Raw genomic sequence first — 21820 nt, 5'->3', positions numbered from 1 at the left:
CAAAACTTTTCTGATAATATATCTCTGAACCTTTTAATTATATCATTAAAAATAGCATAAAATGCATTTTTAGGACTTCAATTTTAAAAAAAAAGAAGAACTTTTTGTGGTGAGTCCCCAAATTGCCACTCTTTTCTTAATACTGGTTCCAAAGAGAACCAGAGAAATTTTGCACCCTTAAAATTTCAATTTTAAAAACATTCTGAAAGAACTGGCTACTGCTCCTCTCTATTTATCAAATACTTCCAAAGATAACCTAAAATTTGTTTTAAAACTTAAACTTTGAAAAGTTTCCTGGTAGCGAACGACCCTTTCCTTCAAAAGATAATTAAAATGAATTCCAAAAAGGATTTTGGGAGGGAAGCAACTCACAGAAGCTATGGAAAGTGTTTAGATTGAAAGTTTGAATTGTGTTTACGGACAAATGGATTTGGCAGTTTCCTGTGAAGTGACTTTTATAACTTCGGAGGGGGGGGGGGGGTTGGAAGTGGTTTGCGGGTGCATTGTAGTGTATTTGTAAATCTTTTGAAATATTGATATTCATTGGGAGAAAAAAATTAAATTAACTGTGGGTGCATCACAAATAGCTTATTTACCTGTTACTTTATCCGTTTTTGAATATTTAAACACATATTGTTCATTTAAAAATATGAGCTTGAGTTATTTTACTTTGGCCAATCACATGGCTTTAAACTTTTGTTAGCTTCTGAGCTCCCGTCTTTAAGTTTAATCAATTTCTGGTCTTATAAGCAAATTTGCCAACAGATCAAAATAATGCTGAGCATAACACAAGAATGAATTCTTTTCCTCAACTGTGATTGTATATAACAGCAAAAATAAAAGAAAATACTTTCAGAGTTTGTTATAAATATATTTTCATCACAAACAATTAACATTAAATATTGCATATTACAAATAGAATAAAATTAAATATAACACATTTTTAGATGACTGGATTTTTCTTGAGACATTACATTGATCTAATATCTTCAGAGACATTTCTTCCTTGAGGCTGTAAAATGAAAATCAAGCAATGAGTATATCACTAGCAAATAAATAACATTTTGGGAAAAAAAAAAGAACTTTAATAATACAAAAAAGTTTAGTTAATCAATGTTGTACTTCGTTTTACTTTTGAGCTCAGACTTTTCACATGGTAGATGCGGGGTACTACTAATTTATTGCATTTCTACGACAAGGTTATCTCAGCTTTAGATAACAAAAAATGTGTGGATGTTGTTTATATTGATTTTCAAAAAGCTTTTGACAAGGTACCGCATGTTGCTCTTCTCAGCAAGTTAGCTGACATTGGAATAGGAGGAAAAACTTTACTTTGGGTTAGAAATTGGCTTACTGGTAGGAAGCAAAGAGTAGTTGTGAGAGGAAATCATTCTAATTGGAGTGATGTTTTAAGTGGGGTTCCTCAGGGATCAGTTTTAGGGCCTCTTTTGTTTATTATATTTATGAATGACATCAATGAAAATATTTCTGGAAGCATGAATTGTTTTGCTGATGATGTAAAAGTTATGGGGATTGTCGAAAATGAAGAACAAGTAAAACAGCTGCAAGAGGATTTAGATCATATTACTAAGTGGGCAGATAAATGGGGTATGGCAGTTAATGTAGGGAAATGTCAAGTGCTACACTTAGGTCATGGAAATAAGTGTATGAGATATTGTTTACAGGGTTCAGTCATAAATCAGGCAGAAAATGTTATGGATCTGGGTGTCTTTATAAATCAGGACTTCAAGTTTAGTCAACAGTGCAGTATTGCTAGTAACAAAGCCAACAAAATGCTTGGGTTCATCAATAGATCTATTTCAAACAAATCTAAGAAAGTTCTTCTGCCTTTATATAGGAGTTTAGTAAGACCTCATTTGGAGTATGCTGTTCAGTTTTGGTCGCCTTATCTGAAGAAAGATATTTTTGTATTGGAAAGGGTTCAAAGAAGGGTAACTAAATTAGTAAGGGGACTCTCAGATTTAGATTATGATACCAGACTTAATAGGCTTAACATGTATAGCCTGGAGCAAAGGAGAGTCAGAGGGGACATGATTCAGTTATTTAAATTTATCAAAATGAAAGATGTAAATGGATTAAATTTTTGCGGGGAAAGCAGGACAAGGGGTCATTGTTTTAAGCTATTTAAATCTCAGGCTAACTTGGAAATCAGGAAAAACTACTACTTTAGCAGGGTCGTGGGCACTTGGAATAGCTTACCGGAAGAGGCGGTAATGAGCAAGGGAGTGGATAGCTTTAAGAGGGCCATTGATCTTCATTGGGGACTAATTAATTGACTAGGACCAGCCTAGCTGGGCCCAGAGCCTGTTGCTGGTCGTCACATTTGTATTTGTATTTGTATTTGTATTTGTACCCTTGAGCCTCAAAACCCATAGCCTTCTTTCACCATACAGCAAACATTTGGGGGCTCGCACAATGTGTCCCTTTGTCTATTATTTTTGAAACAAGTGCTTCTGAGAGGTACTCCATTTATAAAGACTTTTTTATTTATCAAATGCAAACTTGTTGAGTATTATGTGCTCCCCAATATTTTTCTACAATAGAATCACAATAAGATAGTGCAAGGCATTTGTCAATATGCGTACTAGGACTCGACCGATGCATCGGCCATGCCGATAGGTAGCGGTTGGTGGTAGCGGTTCTGTACTAAAAAAATGAGGTCGAAGTTGGGGCCGAAGTTTAATGTTGTGAGTTACTCCAAAATCAGAGGGTGACCCATATAACCCACCCTCATCGTTTCAAGCATTTCTTAAATATATAGCGATTATTTATTTTGATCAAGAAATGTCATTTTGCGTATTGTTTATACTTGTTTCACATATATTTCATAATGCGCCATCTTTTTTGCATCATTAATAGCGTTCGATTTTTTTTTTCTGTTGTAACTATTTTTATGTATTTATATAAAATCAATGTATAAGTTATTTTCGATTCATCATGTTTTTAATAATATGTTATAGAAAAGTTTCAAGGATTTTCTATTATGCAATTTTTTAAATTTCAGAAAAATATTGTTAAATTGAAAAATTTAATTTTAACTTGTTTTTAGTGCTTTATAAGAGATTAAATAATCAAATTCATCAATATTACGTGTGCGAACATCAGTATTATATGTATTCAGTTATTAACTTGATGTAAATATTATGTTTGTTTATTGTAGCTGCGATTTAAGAACCTCGCTCTTTTCATGGCTATTTCTTTTTTCCGAAAAATTTATGTCACTGTTATAGCTTTTATGAAAAATGCAAACTTTTCTATTCATAAATTTTAAATAATTATGAAAATATTCTTATAATGATTTAATATTGTTAAAAAAAAAATCAATTGGTTATTAAACAGTTTTTTTGTTTTTCTTCCTTTTTCTTTTCTTTCTTTTTTTTTTTGGGGGGGGGGGCTCTTGTTCTTTGTCTTCCATCATACAGCAATCAAAAAAGGAAAAGCGTAACTACACCCTCTACAGATTGTACGTAGTACGATCCAAAAGTTCGGGAGACAATTACCGAAGCACATCCACCTTCAAAAGGTCACCTTGAGGGACTATGTACTTCTGCCAGTGTTCATGTAACTTTTGGAAACACTTATGGAAGCCATTTTTCGCTTCCTTCTGTGATGCAGCTTTAGCTTCTCCTGACGGAAGAAAACGGCGTCCATGCAAATGTTTTTTTGCTGGGAACAGGTAAATGTCACACGGAGCTAAGTCCGACGAAACGTTATGTTATTTGTTTGTCATATCAGAGTATTGACAAATCGAACCATGCATCCTCAACATGAAAGTTGCATTCTTCCCCACGATGAAATTAACGCAGCAGCGCAAGAGGCCTTACAAGAGGTTACGATAAATGTCTTCCAGGAGTCCTTCTAAAAGCTATACGAATGTTGGTAGAAGTGCATAGTCGTTCAAGGTGACTATTTTGTAGATAGATGTACTTCAGTAATGTGATCTATTCCGGGTAAGGTTTTATACAACTTGTCCTCGAACTTTTAGATCATACTACGCACGTATGAGTTTTCAACTTACTATTTCATAATGTTTTTGAGTGACGCAATTTTACGCGCATGAAGACATCACAATTTGCGATAATTAACTAAGGAGGCGTCTAAAATGGATATTTCGGTCATCTATATGTTCTTAGGAACATATGCATGTACAGATGTGCCGAAAAATCTTGTGAAGTTTAAATTGGGTGATCGTAAAATAGAAATTTTGGTCGAGATCTGATTTTTAGATTATAATTCCTTATTTGTAGAAAGGTAGTAAAGTGAATTGAATCAATGATCCTTTAAATCCCTGACAATCTTATCAATATATTTCTGTTAGATTTTTTTGAGCAATCACGATTGCTTATTGTTCTCATTTGACTATCCTTGACGTTACACTGATTTTAACCCCCCCCCCCCGCCTCCCTCTGCAGCACTCCCGCCCCCCGTCCTCTGCAGGTGCAGTTCTTCCAGTCCTTAGCAATGTCCCCCGAAATTCGCTTCTCCTGTTCGGTGGCGTCCATGTCCTACACACGCTCATACACACACACACGCCTATGTGCATACACAAGTCTATGCACACACAAGCCTACACATGCACAAGTGGCTACACACACAGAGACACACACACGCCTACGTGTATGCACATGCACAGGTGTACGCACAACTATACACACGTAACCGCCCAGGAGAAGGGGCAGGTATGGGGGGACAGGAGCAGTTTCAAGAAACAATAACTCCAATGAGTAGGGTCCTGTCGCAACTCGTGATTGCGAAAAACATAATTTGAATTAAAAATATCAGAATTCAAATTAATTTTTTTAAACCTTTTTTTTTGCCATCGGCCGACGGCATCGGCCATCGGCGATCGGCCATTTGGAGGAAAACAATCGGCCTTCGGCCATCTTTGAACAATCGGCCAACAATCGGCATCGGCCCATCGGCCAAAAAATGCCATCGGTCGAGCCCTAATGCGTACCACTCCATTGCTTAGCATTGAAAGACTGCTGCCGCTTTACTAAATGAATGTCTAAAGATGTGATTCATTTCTAGTTTTGATGAATGGAAAGGAAAGTATCTGTTAAATTTCTGAATTATATTGCACCCTCTATTTGCCCAAAAGTCTGCTTTCTCATGTCCTTCAATACTGCAGTGGGAAAGCACCCACTGCAAAGGCATTTTTTGTAGAATTTTCTGAAGAACGAATCATTTACAGTGCTGAGCGTGAGGGCTTTTTCTTCCTTGATTAGATGAAAGAGCCTGGAGGGCTGAAATTGAATTGGAGAGAATCACAGCTCTCTCAAAAGAATTTTGTCTAATGAAAAGCTGCTGAAGTGCAACAAATATTGTTTCTATTTCACCATCAAAATGAGTTGAAAAGTTTCCAACTGGAATGTAAAAGCAAAACAGTTCAAGACAAATACTGCCACCAGCTCCTTGGGAGAAGTCTGAAGGCGACCATCTGTGTAAATATGCAGCCATTCATGAGCAAGAAAGAGATCATGGATGGTAACTAGAGCCATCGCATGAAGTGCTTCAGGGGAAAAGAAAATCTGATTTTTTAAATATTCTGATATAAATCCAATCTTACATTGAGGTCCATGTAGTCCAAGGGGATATTTTAATTAATCGGTAACAATCAAACTCATGGTTGCATTTTATGTAGCCTCTTTGAGGCTTCAGATTATGTTCTTGATTGCGATTCTAGGCTCATTAAAAAAAAACATGTTTGGAGGCCTAGTTAATTTGCTAAAAAAAAAGTTAAATTTTTCATAATTAAATTGGTCACTAGTTGGTTATTTGTTAATAAATGCATCGCCAGCACAGGGGTAGTATTGATTCCTCCAGCAACAATTTGTAATGCATGCTTTTAAAATATCTTGTAAAGTTCTATCACCTTGTCAGGGGCCGAGATCAACATCTTGTTACAGCTGTGCTGTGGGCAGGTAGAAGGAAGAATATGCAAATTTTTCATTTTCATTTTTTTTATTTGCATTTTTTTCACCTATTTTATCTTAGCTTTATTGTAAAAGCTTGCTTATTTGGTTTCCGCTCAACAAAAAAAAAAGAAAAAAAAGCACAAAGCAAATGTTGAATTTCAACATTTCCCTATTGATAGTATGGAATCCAAAACTTTTTTTTTCTCCAAACAGTTTAATAATTCATTTCTGCAGATAACTGCCATCTACCTGCCTACTGCAGAATAGTTCTGGGTCGGCTGAATAAACCTTTTATAAACACATCACCTAGTAGCTGTATGAAAAATTTTGCAGCTGGTTTAGCTTTGTAAAATTGTGTCTTATTTAATCATAAATCTAAATACAGTCATTTTGATGAGCTTTGTCAAAAGAATGAAAATATATTTACTTAAAGCTACTCAGGCGCATCATTTCCAAGTTTTCCAGGGTGAGGGCTGAGGGCATAACACTCAATGCATTTTGCATTTATGTTTTTGAAATCCAGGTATGTGTGTGTGGGCGGCCCTTTGACTCCACCCCCCCCCCAATTACCCAAATGACAGTCTTGAAATCACAGTCATTTTCATCATTCTTGTAAGGTGTTGTTTTCCATTGCAAATTAACAAGAGAAAAAACTAATGCACAATTATGAATTACAGATGAGGTGAACTAAACAAAAGCAGTTTCTTCCACGTGCATTTCAGGGGACCTTTGCAATTGTCACATACTCCACATTGTAAACCCACCACTGGCATACAGAAACTAAAAGACTATTAAATCAACTAGACATAATTCATTAAGCCCAGTGGCTCAGTGGTAGCACTTACCTCTTGTTCGGAGTGGTTTTTAAAATTACCTTTTTTATTTTTCGTGAGAAATGTGTAAATTCACATTTTAGTTACTTATTAGGACATAGTCCTAATAAGCTTAAAGTTGCCTTAAGTGAGAACTTTATTATACAACTCAACATGTGTATTTTGATTCATTTAAAAACATGAAGATTTTCAAATCACCGGTATCCACATCAGGTTTAAAAAACAGAACCTCAGGATAATGGTGGGGACAATATTCCCCAATGTGAATAAACCTCAAAGTTTACAAATTTTTCTTTTCTGAAGAACTTTATTTGTTTTCTATTGAAAATCACTTTCCAATAATGTTTCAAAATTTTGTGAAATGATTTAACAAATGTCATATTATGCACATAATTGAACAGAATTATTACAAATCATTGTAGTTAAGATTAGAAGACTTGAACAATTGCTTAAAAAAGCAACTGAGCAATCATTTTGCTAAAAAATTAAAAATCAGAAGATAGTCAATGGCATAAGAATTAATGAATAATCATTAGTAAAAATTAAAATATGTATAAGAGTAATATAACATAAAAACTGACCATAACAAAAATATGGGAAGGAACCATTTCTTGTATTAGAGGATTCAAAGAGCATTGGTCAGATTTTCCGGGACTTAGAGTTAACTGTAGCTGAGGCAAAAGAGCATAACCAGGAACTAATGGATAAAGGTTGTACTTCAGCTGATAAACATCCCGTGGCAAAATGCGAAAGCGCATCTGAAAAATAAATATTTTATAAAAATTAAATGAAAGTTGAAACTGGAATAGAAGACAAGAATATTGAAGAAAATATCTAAATGAGACATTACAAAAGTATCTGACATGAAGAATAAGGTAAAACTTGTAATTTTAAAGCCTTATAATTAAATCTTTAATTTGTGGTTGTGTACTGATTGCACGGCACATTCAGCATTATCTTTTCACTATGCTTGGTGCCAATTATCACTAGAATAACGACAAACTTCGTCATACCTAAAAATATGACGGGGATCATTTTGACCCTCTGAGAGAAAATCTGCTTAGTTTCCTACACAATGTTTAATATGTGGGGTATGTAAATATAAGTGAAAATTAGTTTAAAATAAACATATTGATGATAAATAGTTTATTTAAAGGATATTGATATTTTAACTATGTATAATGAAGTATTTCAAAAGAGTTTAAATACCCTTAAAATAACCAGTTATATTTCAGTTGCATTTTAGAAACTAGAGGCTAATATTCAGTAATTTACTGAATATACCACGCCTTACCTTCAATCCTCGAGTTGAACTGAAGAGTTGCTTCGATCACTCGTCTGGTCTGCACTAATTCTATATTAGCTACCAGTTTGTTTGGCACTCTTGGCTTCCTTAAGAGGTTTTACATCTCCAGCTCAGTCACTCTCCTATGCCGGGCTGATGGGTGCTAATAAGCATGAAACTGCAGTCCTCGCCTGGAAATGACTGAGCTGGGGGTGTATTTCATGTATTTCTTTCTGCTTTAGAGGTTAATGTTCCCTTTTATGCACAAAAACATGAATGCTTCAAACTCTTGCAATGATATGTTTCAAGAGGCATACTTGAGTTTCTGCTCTGTTTCAGCATCAGTAAACGTTTTTGTATTTCTTGATGGTACCTGCCCATGCTTCTCCTAACCATTTCATTAGGAATAAATTGCTGGCTTGTAGATAGGCTTTTATTCACAAACTTCATAGGCGGATTTATGGGGGGGGGGGCAATGCCCCCCCAGTCTTGGGAGGACTTCATACATAGTAACAATACACTTTCCAAAATCTTTAAAGAAAAAATTATGATTTTTTTCTTTTTTGAATAGTTCAGAAGCGAAAATGAAGAAAAATAGCGGCTGTCCATTTCTAAATGGTGTGTGGGGGGGGGGGGGGGGGGGGGGGGGAAAACCATACAATGTATTACAACTAGTAAAGTGGTCACTGGGATGCTGAAATGTAATAAAAACAACTACTTCGAACTGAAAACCATTAGGGCAAGTATATAAGGGTCATTCTCCAGAAAAGGTAACTTTTTAATTCAAAAATTTTTTTCAATTTCAAAGCCTTTTCTTTTCTTATTTTTTATTCTTACATGAAAGTGTTACCTACTAGAAGTAACGACAAACAATGGCCTAGCAAGGTTCCAATAATTTTACTCATAAATAAAAAAAATTAAAAAATGCTTTGTTCACGGGAAAAAAAGAAGAAAAAACTTTTAATGTTTAAAAATTGTGGCTAATTTAGGATCAAAGTAGTAATTTTGTTAATTGTGCAAATAATGAGCTACTTTAATGATTAGTGGGACTCTAATGTTAAGCTCTGTTAATTAAAGTACAGTTTAATTAGTAGGTTTCCTTTTAATTAAAATGTGTGTTAAAAAGTAGTATTTAGTAAATTTGAGAATATACAGGCAATTTAAAATTTTGGTAGAATACCTAAGATTGATGTATTTCCCCTCCATCATTTATTTTCACCTCAGAAATAATGACATTGATAAGGCCTGTCATAGAGGTGAGGAATTTTCCATTATTATTGGCCTAATATGGATACATTTTTCAGGGAAATATTTTTTTTTCTTCGTTGCTACAATCTGTACGTGTAAAGCATATGAAAACATGTTCACTTACTTTTTTAGATTAATTTACATCTCTGAAATTCAAGTTCACGGAGGTGAGAAGTCACAGTAACCATACTTAGTTTTTAAAGCAAAATCTGTCTTCTTGTTTTTCGACAAAAATCTCACAACTTCTTTATGGCTGAAAGTAAACAAGGGGGACCCCTTGTATCATGGAAAATAAAATTTGATGTCAAGACTGCCACGTGTTAATGAGGATGGCATTTTGTGCTTCAGTAACGGAGGTGAGAATTTATTGTGTGACACAACTCCTTATCCTACTAAAACGAACTAGAACAGAATATTAAAAATTAAATATACTTAAACAATTGGTATTTAAGTCACTTGTGAAAGGAATAATAAATAAATAAGTATATACTTTTAATTAAACAAGTTATAAAGCAACATAAACAGTTACACAAGGTGTGTAACATGCCACGAAGGTGAAAATTCACATGTTGTGAACCAAAAAAACAAAAAATACTAAAATAAAAATTATTATTAAAAAATTGTTGGCAGGTTTAAATAGATATATTTTTGATGAAATTAAAAAGTTATTGTTAGATGAATTGTTCCTTAAAATTTTTACTGTGAAAGGCGTGCGACTCAAAAGTTACACTTTTTAAAAAATGACCCATAAGTGAAAATATCGACTGAAAGACCAATGTATTCAGCAGCAATACATGAAATGATCAATGACTATTTCAACAAATTAGAATCTCAAATAAAGATTAAAAAAAAGAAAAGAAAGTACTTGAAAAAATACATTTCATTTTAAAGTGCTTGAAAACTTTGGAAAAGTGTGGATACAAACCATAAATTTAAACATTTATAACAAATGGTAGGGGTTAGAGGGATAGATGCCGAAGTATGTTAAATTTTGTTCCTTGCCTCATTCTGCATCAAAAATGCAAAAATCATGGTTCTCACGTTTCTGTAACATATTAATTGAGATAAATTGTTGTGACTCAAATGTTTCATATCTTGCTGTTTATTTAATCCCAAATGCAATGCATTATTTTGGAAATTCTAATATACTGCTTGCTTTTATCTTGCTTCGAATGCATATTGTTAATCTGTTCAGCACGAGAAAAAAAACACTCGTTTTCTGCACTGCTTGTAATTGAAGAAAAAAAGTTGTTGAAATGAAAAATCAATATATTTTTTTTTTCTTTTAAACTTAAAGTAATTGTATCTTACGAAGTTAGAACAATACTGTAAAACTGTAAAATCTAGTACTAAATTTCAGAGACTGAAAAGGGCAAATGAAGCCTAGAATAGTTTTAATTGTTCTGGAGTCCTTGAAATGGATTAGACGAGTTTTTGAAGTTCCGAAGCAAAGGGTGCTTCAAATTTATTTCTTATCAAGTGTATAAATTATGAATTATTCAAATGAGCAGCATGTTACTCTCTTGTTACCTATTTTCCAAATCTGTACACCGTTTCTTTTAAAGCACTTTTTACTATTGATCATTTTGTATTTAATTCATTGTTATATTTGCGGGTGGATTGAAAACGTGATCAAAAACTAATTGAATTGAACCGACAGCCGATGTAAGCAAATAACAATGCATAACCTTCTATTCTACCTTGCTTTTTCTCTCTGAGGACTGCTGTCACTCATTTGCCAACACGAAAACAATTTTTACTTTGTATTATCATAATTTGCATAAGATTATTTTGCTATTTTTTTCTGAGATTTTTGTGGTTCCAATTACCCCTTATAAGGCTTAAAAATGCAGAATTTCATATCTATTTTACAAAAATTTCTCCGGGAGGGAAACCCCCTGACCCTTTAAATTGGGGATATTCTATACACTACTTAAAAGGGACACTATTTCCCAGCATATACCAAATGTATAATGCATAATGGGGGGGGGGGGGTTCGGGGCTTTAAAATATGGCCATTTTTGCCACCGACAGAAAAGCTGTTTGGACTACAAAATAGACTCAAAACCTGAAATAGCTTAGAGTCACATGAAGTCTAAATCTAGCTTTGATTACAACTAATATTGCTCAAAAAAAAAAAAAAAAAAATCCTGCCCCCCCAGGAACTCGGTCCTAAATCCGCCTATGACAAACTTAACAGTTTTATCGTGCAGGCGTAAGATTGTTTTAGACATCTTTGCAGAACGAAGCCAAAGAACACAAAGTTACAGAACTCTAATGCAAATTGTTATTTGACAAAGCTTGCCTATGATGTCAATCACAGGTTAAGCCTCAAAATATCCCCGATGGAAACAGAGAAAGGGGTGAAGAATGAATGCTTTCATAGTATGAGAAGGTAAATGTCCTAATCAAGTTGTGGAAAAGGGTGGGTGAACCGATAAAGCTCAGGTTAAGAATTCGTGCAGATATTTTGCAGACAATGCAGCAAATTAGGCCGTGAATGGTCAGAAAGTAGCGGCATTTGAAAGACATAAGCTGGGCACTTACCTCGTGGTTAATCTAGGTGCCTTTGAAAGAGGCATTAGTGGCAGGCATGGTAGCAGGTGCCTGCAACCTATTCATGATTCCCCTCTGTGGCACATGGCTGTTTGCATGGCATTTAAGCAGTAATATTATTACACGTAGGATGCAGTTTCCGTCAAAATCAATGGTGGTCAGTAGACAGTTTGTTGGTGGTTTAATAAGGGAATTAAGGGAATTGGTATTGCATTTCTATGTGGGATGATATTTTCAGACTTTCTTGTCAAACTACAAGGGTGGCGCTTCGTCTGCGGTTGGTTTAACCAGACACACACATAGGTTTGGATATAATAATTTTCCTTAATTTCAAAATTTAATAGCACTGTAATTAAGTAAGAATTTGAAACACAGTTCAGTTCAATAATATCAACAACAATCAAAAATTCCACCTTATGTCATATAAAAAAATATTTCTTAGAATTTTGAAATTTAGAATTTTTGCTACACTTCTTAACCATTAAACGCCGCCACATGAACCACATTGAAAATACTTAAGTTTTCATATGTTTTGAGGTTCAATACATGTCTCTAATTATATGTAGCTGAAATTTTGCAAAAATATTTATTAGGTTAAGCTATGTGGTATGCAAGGCTGTCGGAAGACCTGACCACGCCCGGGGCGAATGTTTCCTGGTGCTCCCCCCCCCCACTCTACACAGAGAAAATCAAGTCAGTTAGAACATCAATGCATCAAGAAGAATGTATATTTTTTACTCCTTTTTTCGAATGTATTTAAGGTTTTCATTCTCAAAAAGGTATGAAATAGAAATGACTGAATTACTGAAAGTAATAATTCAGGGCCAGGTTAAGGCAAGGGCACATGGGGCACAGGCCCTAAAATCAACTTTAACTTTCATTATATTTTATCTCAATATCGTTATCTTATCATTTTGTAAGAACCTCCACCATTTTAAATTTAAAAAAGGGAAACATCAAACAAGACCCTGAAACATATCAGTATAAAGGCTCACTAGGAGCATAGTAATGGTTCCTTGGCTACAGCCAATTGAAATTGCTGGGGTGAACTTAAAGTATTTTCTTGACATCATGGGTCAATCTAAACCAGGGTCAGACACAGAAAAATCTTTTAGAGAGGGCCCGAGTTGCATAGCCCTTCCCCTCCCCACATTCGATGTTTCATAACATAGTTTTCATGACTATTGTTATTTTTTTTAGGATTCCTTCACTTCAATGAATCTACTTTTAAGTACATGAATATTACGCTGCACTAATATACGTTGAATATGGATGGAAAACATCTTTAACATTTGAAGCCAATTAAATACTAAATCTAATATGTCAACGAGATGCTATACAATGAGTGGGGTTTTAATCAGGAACATTATCAAAATGTTTATAACGCGAGGGCAAGGTCATTCAATAAACCCATACCTCATTTGAGTTTTAATAAGTTAATTTATATATTTGAACTATAAAATATTATTTGCTTAAGAAAACCATAACTTCATAACATAAGTTTTATTGAAGAATTCAGCAACTATTTATGTGTGAATTTCAAAGCAGTTGCTGATTTGCTTTTAAAGCCATGATACAGTTGAGATAACATATTGATACTCCATGCCGTTTCCAATTATAATCAGGGTTTTTCAAGAAACTACCATATGATTTCCTTCATTTTGAATTCTTGATAAGCTGATTTGGCAAATAGGTTCCTGGATCAAAATGATTCTTTTAGGTGCGCCTACACATTTTTTGAAAAAATGTGAATTACTGATTCTATTAAAGAAGAATTAGTGAACAAATCGCAGCAATACGTTCCCTTGAATTTGAAACCAGTGAGTTAAATGTATTATGCTACTCCAGGCCTCTGACTTCAGTACCCCTTCTTTAGTAAACACAAATGCTTTTATATTTAAAATATGCTGTGTGTGTTGTGTTCTTTTTAATTAATTACATATGTAAAAAAATGCAAAATAGAAGTCAATCAAAAAATAATAAATAAAATAGTTACATTATTTTATCCTTTTGGGGGCGGAGCACATGCCCCCTGGGCCCCCTCAAATATGCTACTGACCTAAACCTATCTCCTTTCTGGTTGTTCCCAAGCCCCTCCCTACCTGTAAGCCCACGCAGGGACTGAAATCCAAGAAATTTGGTGGGAATTATACAATGCCTTCGTTTTACTCCAAACAGGTGTATTCTCAGATTTTATATCTACTTCAATGATACAAAGGAAACAAAAGCTTGGAGCCTGGGAGAGAGAAATATTTTCGTGCACTAGGAAAAAATAGAAAATTGTTGCAATGATTCTCTATTTTGGGTGTCTAATATGATTGTGCATCTATGATACACGAAATGAGAGGTGCCTCGTGGCTATCCCTCATTTTGTGGTGCACGGGGCCATTGCCCTGCTTGTGCCCCTCTTTGGACAGCCCTGATGGTATGGTCCCAAACTGGGAGACTTGGCATTTAATGGGGATAACATACATATTCCAGTCACTATTTTGATACTTAAATAATATCAAACTAAATCCAGTTAGAAAACCCTAAAATCATCTTTATGTAATAAATAAAGTTAGTTATTGGTACTTTTAAGTACATATTTAAGACATTCAAGCTTTAAAATATAGAACTTGTAAGTTTTCATGAGGCCTGGATTTATAAATTTTGGGGCCCCTTGCAACAAAATAAGTGGAAGCTAGCTCCAGAGACCAGCAGTGTTATATTTGCAACCTCAATAAGTCTTAGTGCTAGTCATTTTCATTTTTTTTTTCTTGAGCCATTGGGCCCCTTAGGGAACTGCCCCCCCCCCTCCACCTGCTCTGCAGGTACGCTGATCCAAGCCTGGTTTTCATTCTTTTTTCTTATACATTTTTGTACGAAACGGAACTTTTCTCACACAATTTAATATCTTTTAGCAAAAGAAAAGTGGTAGGTATCTTCAAGTAACCATGACGAGGATCAAGCAACAATAAATGACAATGACCCGAAGCACTAGACTTGTATAAAACGGAACTAAGGTATGTGTGGGCTGCCTAATGGTGTATTTGTTTTATCACAGGGGAGGGTTTTTCAGTCTACACTTCGGTTACTTCACAACATGTTTCATGAAATGATTTACATCATCATAATAGTTTCAGAGATCAATGACCTGCATGCTTCAAGTTGAGAAATTAGCAATGGTTCTAACTTCACCGATTTTATCCAACAAATTACAATAAATTGTAAAAATGAAAATTGAGACAGTTATCGCATTATCTGTGATCAATTTTTTTTTTCTCAACTATCCGAATAGATTCTTGTGATTTCCAAACAAAAGATACTGCGGTCATCTTCTTGTAATATGCTAAATTATATTATTTTCATATTGTTTGATGCTTGTGGCAAAGTCAAAAGTGCAAAAAACAGTAAAATTTTCTTTTGAAATTTTTCTATTAAAATCCAACCTCCCCTTATTGAAAGCCCCTGACCTAGACTCAGGGTTCATACTCAATTTCAGAAATAAAATGAAGGAGTTTTGGAGGAGTTTTGAAGGAGTATTAATGGGCTGTCATTAAATATCACTTTTTAAACATATTTGACCCCCTTCCCCCTTTATCACAAAGTGTCACACTTCACCTAACTCCTCCTCTTGTCACATGTCATATCTTAATATAAACATATGGTTACAATAACTGTATGATGTCACTTTTTGTCACCCTCTCTCTTCTAATTATCACAATTTCATGAGCCCATCTCCTCCTCAAGGCACGACATCACTTGAACCGATTATTGTAGAAAGGGCATGTCACATTTTTTTCAAAATTGAGTTAGCTGTGGTTTTCCCATGCTTGTATGTAGAGACATCGACTAGTGTAGCAGGGAAGTCAATTCTTGTACAACAAAGCACTTTATTTAGGTGTCTCATTTTTTGTTTAGTGCAGAATGGGCATAAGTCCCAGACTTATGCCATTTCTGCACTAAACGCGGAGGAAGAAATAGTAAGGCGCAATGGCAAGATCATAGGAAAACTAGATTTTTTAGCGTAATGAAGTAAAAACAAATAACTCCTTTGATCTAGCATAATTTTGGTAATGGTAAGATCGTCAGTTGGGGCAGAAGGGGGGGGGGGGGGTTGAAATCACAGAGTCAGAATGAACTTCGCTAATTTCTCGTGGATTTTATTAACATCTAGGAACTATATACAAAAATACTGTACGCTTTCAGTGAGATATACGCTGGTCAAAATAAGAACAACACTGCAGGAGACTTTTTCTAGAAATAACATTGAAGAAATTTAACAAAACTGCTGATGACTTTCCTCTGAGAGGACATTTGTTCATCCTTTGCGACCAGAATCTTGGGACAATAAAGCGAGCGAATGCTCAAAAGATATGATAGATTATAACCATGTGAAATCCAATCTCTTATAAGTGAAATCCTGAAATTACATCAAAATTCACCATCAAATCTGTTGAAAACAATGAAATCTGTAACTGCTAAAACAGGTGCTCTTCATTATGCCCTTTCTGAAATAATCAATTTACTTGTGGATGACCCTTTTTACAGTCATAAATGCAGTCTATCATTACTGCAATTTACTAAACAATTGCTTTTTTAAACACAATTACTTAATATAGTACATCTACTTATGCAGTTGAAAAATATTTTAATAATAATTAGACAACCTGACTTTTGCTGCTGAGAGAATGTGGTGGAGGGAAAAACAATAATCATAAAACTTGAAAAAATAGCCAAACATCATTTAAGCATGTTTTACTTTTTTAATAAAACTTTCACTTTCAAAACTTAACTATAATCAATTAGTAAATCACATCTTTATTAAAAAAAGAAATGCATGAAAATACTGTATTAAAATCGCCCTTGTGACGAAGTTAGTTATCGATCAAAGTATTATGAGTTACTGTCATAGAGGAAGATAATGTAGTCTTGAATTAAAAAAGAAGGAGTTTAAACCAAAATGAAGGAGTTTGAAAGGCCTTTCAAAAAAATTTCTTAATGAAGGAGTATTGCAGGAGTTTTGAAGGAGCGTACGAACCCTGAGACTTTATTGTATTTATTTCAGGGGTGCCCTCACTTGGGAGAGGCGCATGGCACTAATTGGGTTACTGACATTTTTAGGGGGGGGGGGGGATTTTAAAGCGATCTTTGATCTCATTTTAGGAGAATCTCTTCGGTGCTCTGTAGAAATTCAGAGAGATGCGTCATCCTCCTTAGGGAGGATTGGCACCCCTGTTTTTCCAGAACTTTCTTCTAAACAAATGGAATGTCACTTGTTTTGATAAAAGCACCTGCTCTTGACCTTGAACAACAAAACAGCGTTTACAATAAAAAAAATACAAAGAGGGCTGAGGCTCCAACAGGAAAAAATGAAGAGGGAAGAGTTCATTCATGCAAAATGGGTGAAGACCATTTCTACAAGCCATGAACTTGCTCTGCTAAACAGAACAGGCCAAGTCTCTCATTTGGGACTTCAGTGAATATCCTTCTATAGTCCTCAGTGAATATCCTCCTATAAAACTCCTTTAAATTATTTTTCTTGACCACTGTTTATTGTGATTGGAAAAAAGCTCTATTGAGCCTCATATTCTATGTTTCTAATTTTCTGCATTCGCATTAATAATTTTTAGGGAATTTTTTTTCCGTGTAATACAAAAACGAGAAATTTTTGTGAAATTGAAGTTTTTCTAAAAAAAAATTCACATTCCAAACCTTTTGTGAAAAATTACCAACAAAGTTAGGAACTCTATCATTTAATTTAAAATAATTTCAAAATGATATCTTAATTACTTGATGAGGAAAAAAATCTTAATCAAAGGTTCCCAAAATGGGAGACTTGGCCCTTAATGGGTTAAGATAAATAAAGGCAACTTTTGCTAATAGGGAATTGAAGTAATTGAAATGTTTGCACTAAAACTTACCTGTTTGTTTCCAGCATACATGAAAGCATCGCTGCTCTCGACGACTAACTCCATGTCTTGAACATTTGTCGATCGATTATGTATTGAATATGTCAAAGTCATTGGGGTGCGAACCCACCCATGGGCTGGGGATTCAAGTTCTATGTAAATTGGGGGCTTTGAGACAGTTATGGAGGGGAGCAGTATATCTGTTTGGACAAAACTATGATTTTCTTTCGCAGTATTTCTGAAACATAAAATTTCTGAACTAAGTAGGCAGCATCAAAAATCATTTTAACATTGTCAAGAACTATCTTCAAGTGCTTAAAAAATATCAGGGCATAAATATCAAGATTGGGAAATTTTTCTGGTCACCAGTGGTGAGAAGAGGCAACTTTATTGGTCCCTTTTGGTCTAGTCACCACTCTTTGTAAACCAAAAAGAGTAACTAAACAACAAATTAGGTATTAAGTTGCTGTTAAAACATAAAACCTACTGTACTTCCAGGATTGTCATTTAGAGGGGTCAAGAGGGGGCAGTTGACCCACCCCCTCCAACCCACCTGGATCTCAGAAATTAATGTATTTACACATTAGTGGGTAACGTTTTGGTTGTTTTTTGGTATAATTTGCATTGATTATACACCTTTTGATCCCTCCCCTCCCCCCCGTCCCCGGAAAACATCGAGATGACAGGCTTTTTGTGGTCTTCTAAAAGTAAACTAAAGTACCCTTGGTTCTTGGTATGAAAAAATCCTTTTTTTAAAAATATTTATGACAAAAATGAAAATAATACAATTCAAATAGTTGTGAACTAAAAAAACTTATTTTAGGAGAGGAATTCAACTACTTGCTCCAATCTTGTATAAAACTTATTCAAAAAAAAAAAAAAAAAAAAATTCTGGGAACTACTCAGCATTGCTGATTTAAAACTTTCAAAATCAAATATTTTTTAATATAGCTGTACCACATGATTTTATTATAGGTTCTGTAGGACTATAGACGTATTTGTTTGTCATAAATTAAATATTAATAATGTTAACAGAATTGAGACCAGTCCAACATGCCCCATGGTTCAGTAACAGACTGCATCCAAATAATAGTCATAGGCTAACACACAAAATAGTTAATGCCTAACGGAAATGTGGTGATTTGGTTTTAAAACAAACAGATCATTGCCATTCCGTAAAAGAAAAAATAATTATTTTTTCACCAAGTATGAAAGATTGGTTAGAACCAGATTGTTGCGCAATCTGATATAGATTTCGTTGATATCTTTCCAATAGCTAAATAAATAAATTATTCAATGAAAGACATATTGCCAACATGGAGAAAGAAATTAAAGCATTTTTTCTACCATGAATATAGCGTTTTTAATGCATAGATCTGCAATCAAGTTGAACTAGTTACAGACGTGTTCTGGTGAACAGTTGGAACTAAATTATTAATGAGAAGTAACAGAATTTTTTTACCTCATCCATTTCAAAGAAAACATTCCTAAGTGTGTTTCAGGAGGACTTTCTTCAGTTGTTTTCAGTATAAAGCACTCTGTGGCAACTTCATTGGTGTTTAGGGTCACTGAAACATAAAAAATAATACTGAAAGATTAAAGTAAGAAATAACAACGTCAAATTGCAGATTACTGCAGACACGTGTTTCGGTGTTACAGGGAATGCCTTTTTCAATGCAAAAAGTAATGAGCCCTTGGATCTCTAAGCTCATTACCTTTTGAATTGAAAAATGCGTTCCCTGTAACGCCGAAACATGTGTCTGCAGTAATCTGCAATTTGTGCTTTTTTGAGGTTGTTATTTCTTACTTTATTGTTCAGCACAAAGGAACTTATTTATTTTATCTAACTAAAAGATTAGTTTGGTAAAATTAAAAAACTATAAAAAAACTTTTAGTTTCAATCTTTATAAACAAATTTCTTGAATAAATATTAGCTTGACTCAAAATCAACTACAGTAAACTCACGATTATCCATGGAATAAGGTGGCACGGTAACCGCAGAGAAGCAAATTAGTAGATAATCTGCAAATTAGGTGAAAATGATACTAAAGCTTAATATATAGCGTGAAAAGATAATAGCTTAAAAGGATCAATAATACAAACAACAGCTAAAACTATATTATATGCAAAAAATGCATGAAAAAGCTTAAAACGGATTGCTTAAGGGGAAAGGAAGGGGAAGAAAGAAATAGGAATGTCTAAAAACAGAATTTTCACTTTTTAAGTCAAGATGTGAGCATTTATCCACATTAAATATTTCATCGCTGAAGAAAAGAATTTTTTTTAAAGTATGAAAGGACATGGATAATCTGCCCCACAGATAATCAGGAGTTTACTCTACAAATCTTATTTTATTGTCTTGCATTACTTTACATCCTGTTCAGTTTGCCAGTAAAACTCAAAGTTTGAACTTCGAAATAGTTTATAAACAAAAAGTAAGCATTGAACACCATCAGTGCAACAATATCGTCAACACATCATGGACACGTTCCTCAACCAATTTGCTTGTTTTGTAAAATAACTGTTCACAAGAATTGCTGAGTTGTGCACAGTTTCCTATATTTACACAATTTTTCTATATTTTGTGTGAACTTTTCTTCCGTTCTAAAGATTTATAGCCTTGATGATATGTGATGAATGCCATGAAATAAATGACTGGTCACCATACGTTAAACAAAAAACAAGTAAATAAACGTCAAAATGTTGTTTTTAATGGTAGCACACTAGAAGGATAATTCACATCATATAACACATATTTTAAAGTTTTTTTTCTTTCAAAAACACCATATATAGTGGTTTTGAGTAACCCCCATGTTTTATAAAATTTGGTACAGTAACTTTTTCTTATAATTTCAAGTTGGAATTTGAATTAAAAATAACTGCTATGTAGACACATAAGATTGTAGCATACAAAAAAGAAGAAAAACATTCCTTAAAGTTTTAAAGCAAAATCAGTGAGGGTTCTTTTCCTTCATCAGATTGATTTAGGGTTTCAAGATGTTTCAAATTCTGCCTTCACAGAGAAATGTGAAACTTTATAACACACTAAAAAATATCCATTTGAAATACTAATTAAAAGTTCTCCTACAATTGACTTAAAAAGAAAAATTTAACTTTTTTTAAAGGTTTCCGCACTTGAACAAAGTTAAAGATTAAAAAACCTTTTTTAAACAAAGGTGAAGAGTTGATAAAGATTCAGTTCTTTCTCAAAATTCAGTTCCTTTTGGCATTTTCATATATTTATTTTGATTATTTTGCACATTATAACATGCATATTTTTACAATAACTGAATGTTAGTTACAGACACTCTGTTTTTACAAAACATGTTTTTATACAAAAAAGCAAAATAATTTTGAAAAAAAGCCTTCTTACACTTTTGCAACAGAGAAGAAATATCATCATCAACAAATTTGATGTAGTGAGGCTGAAATGAAAGAAAAATATAGTGTTTTAAACAGCTTCACAGTTTTCAATATTCAAATATTACCCTAAAGAAATACAAATACAATTTTGAAAATATCTTTCATTAATTGGAAAAAAAAGAAAAAAAAGGTATATGTTGCCCATGCAATTTATTAATCATGAAAAATTCATAAGGTATGTTCAAAACATTTGATGAATAATCTTGTAAAAGAAAGAGGATATAAACAAGGTACTTTTACTGGCACTCAAAGAACAGTGTACACAACACATAACATCATGATTTCAAGGCACAATACAACTCATCTCCTAGCCATATGCTAGTATTATGCTATTTCACTTTTTAAATTTCATTTTTCTCTTCATAGTTATAGTATTTAAATGCGGCAGTCACCAAAAAAATAAAAGTATTTATAAAAGCATACAAATATTGCAAATTTAGAAGCTGAGAAAAAATTTTGAAACAATGAATGCAGACACATCGTAATACAATAGAGTTTAGAAAAACATTTAAAAAATATACAAAAACAAAAATTAATACTAACATTTTACTTACATTTTTTGTGCACAAAAAAGAAAACAAAAAAGCTTCAACACCCAATTTCTATGATGTATATTTTTTATGATGTAAAAAATTTTAATTA

General features: G+C 33.7%; 1 protein-coding gene across 2 annotated transcripts in view; it reads right to left on the bottom strand.

Moving 5' to 3' along the window:
* Positions 1-857: 857 nt before the first annotated feature.
* Positions 858-21820, bottom strand: part of LOC129235297 (trafficking protein particle complex subunit 11-like) — a 121265-nt gene continuing 100302 nt past the window's right edge. The window contains exons 27-31 of one of the 2 annotated variants that reach the window (XM_054869026.1): positions 21129-21180; positions 19218-19323; positions 17768-17993; positions 7354-7530; positions 858-1012 (exon numbers count right to left, since the gene is read on the bottom strand). In XM_054869026.1, coding sequence (XP_054725001.1) covers positions 971-1012; positions 7354-7530; positions 17768-17993; positions 19218-19323; positions 21129-21180 — 603 coding nt within the window. In that variant the 3' untranslated portion in view covers positions 858-970. The remainder of the gene's footprint in view (positions 1013-7353; positions 7531-17767; positions 17994-19217; positions 19324-21128; positions 21181-21820) is intronic. The other variant, XM_054869025.1, reaches the window with a different exon arrangement.

This window comes from Uloborus diversus, chromosome 2 (assembly GCF_026930045.1).
Source record: "Uloborus diversus isolate 005 chromosome 2, Udiv.v.3.1, whole genome shotgun sequence".
In the NCBI taxonomy this organism is placed as follows: Eukaryota; Metazoa; Arthropoda; class Arachnida; order Araneae; family Uloboridae; genus Uloborus; species Uloborus diversus.
The sequence above is the reverse complement of the archived record's forward strand: the minus strand, read 5'-3'. Positions and strand labels throughout refer to the sequence as shown.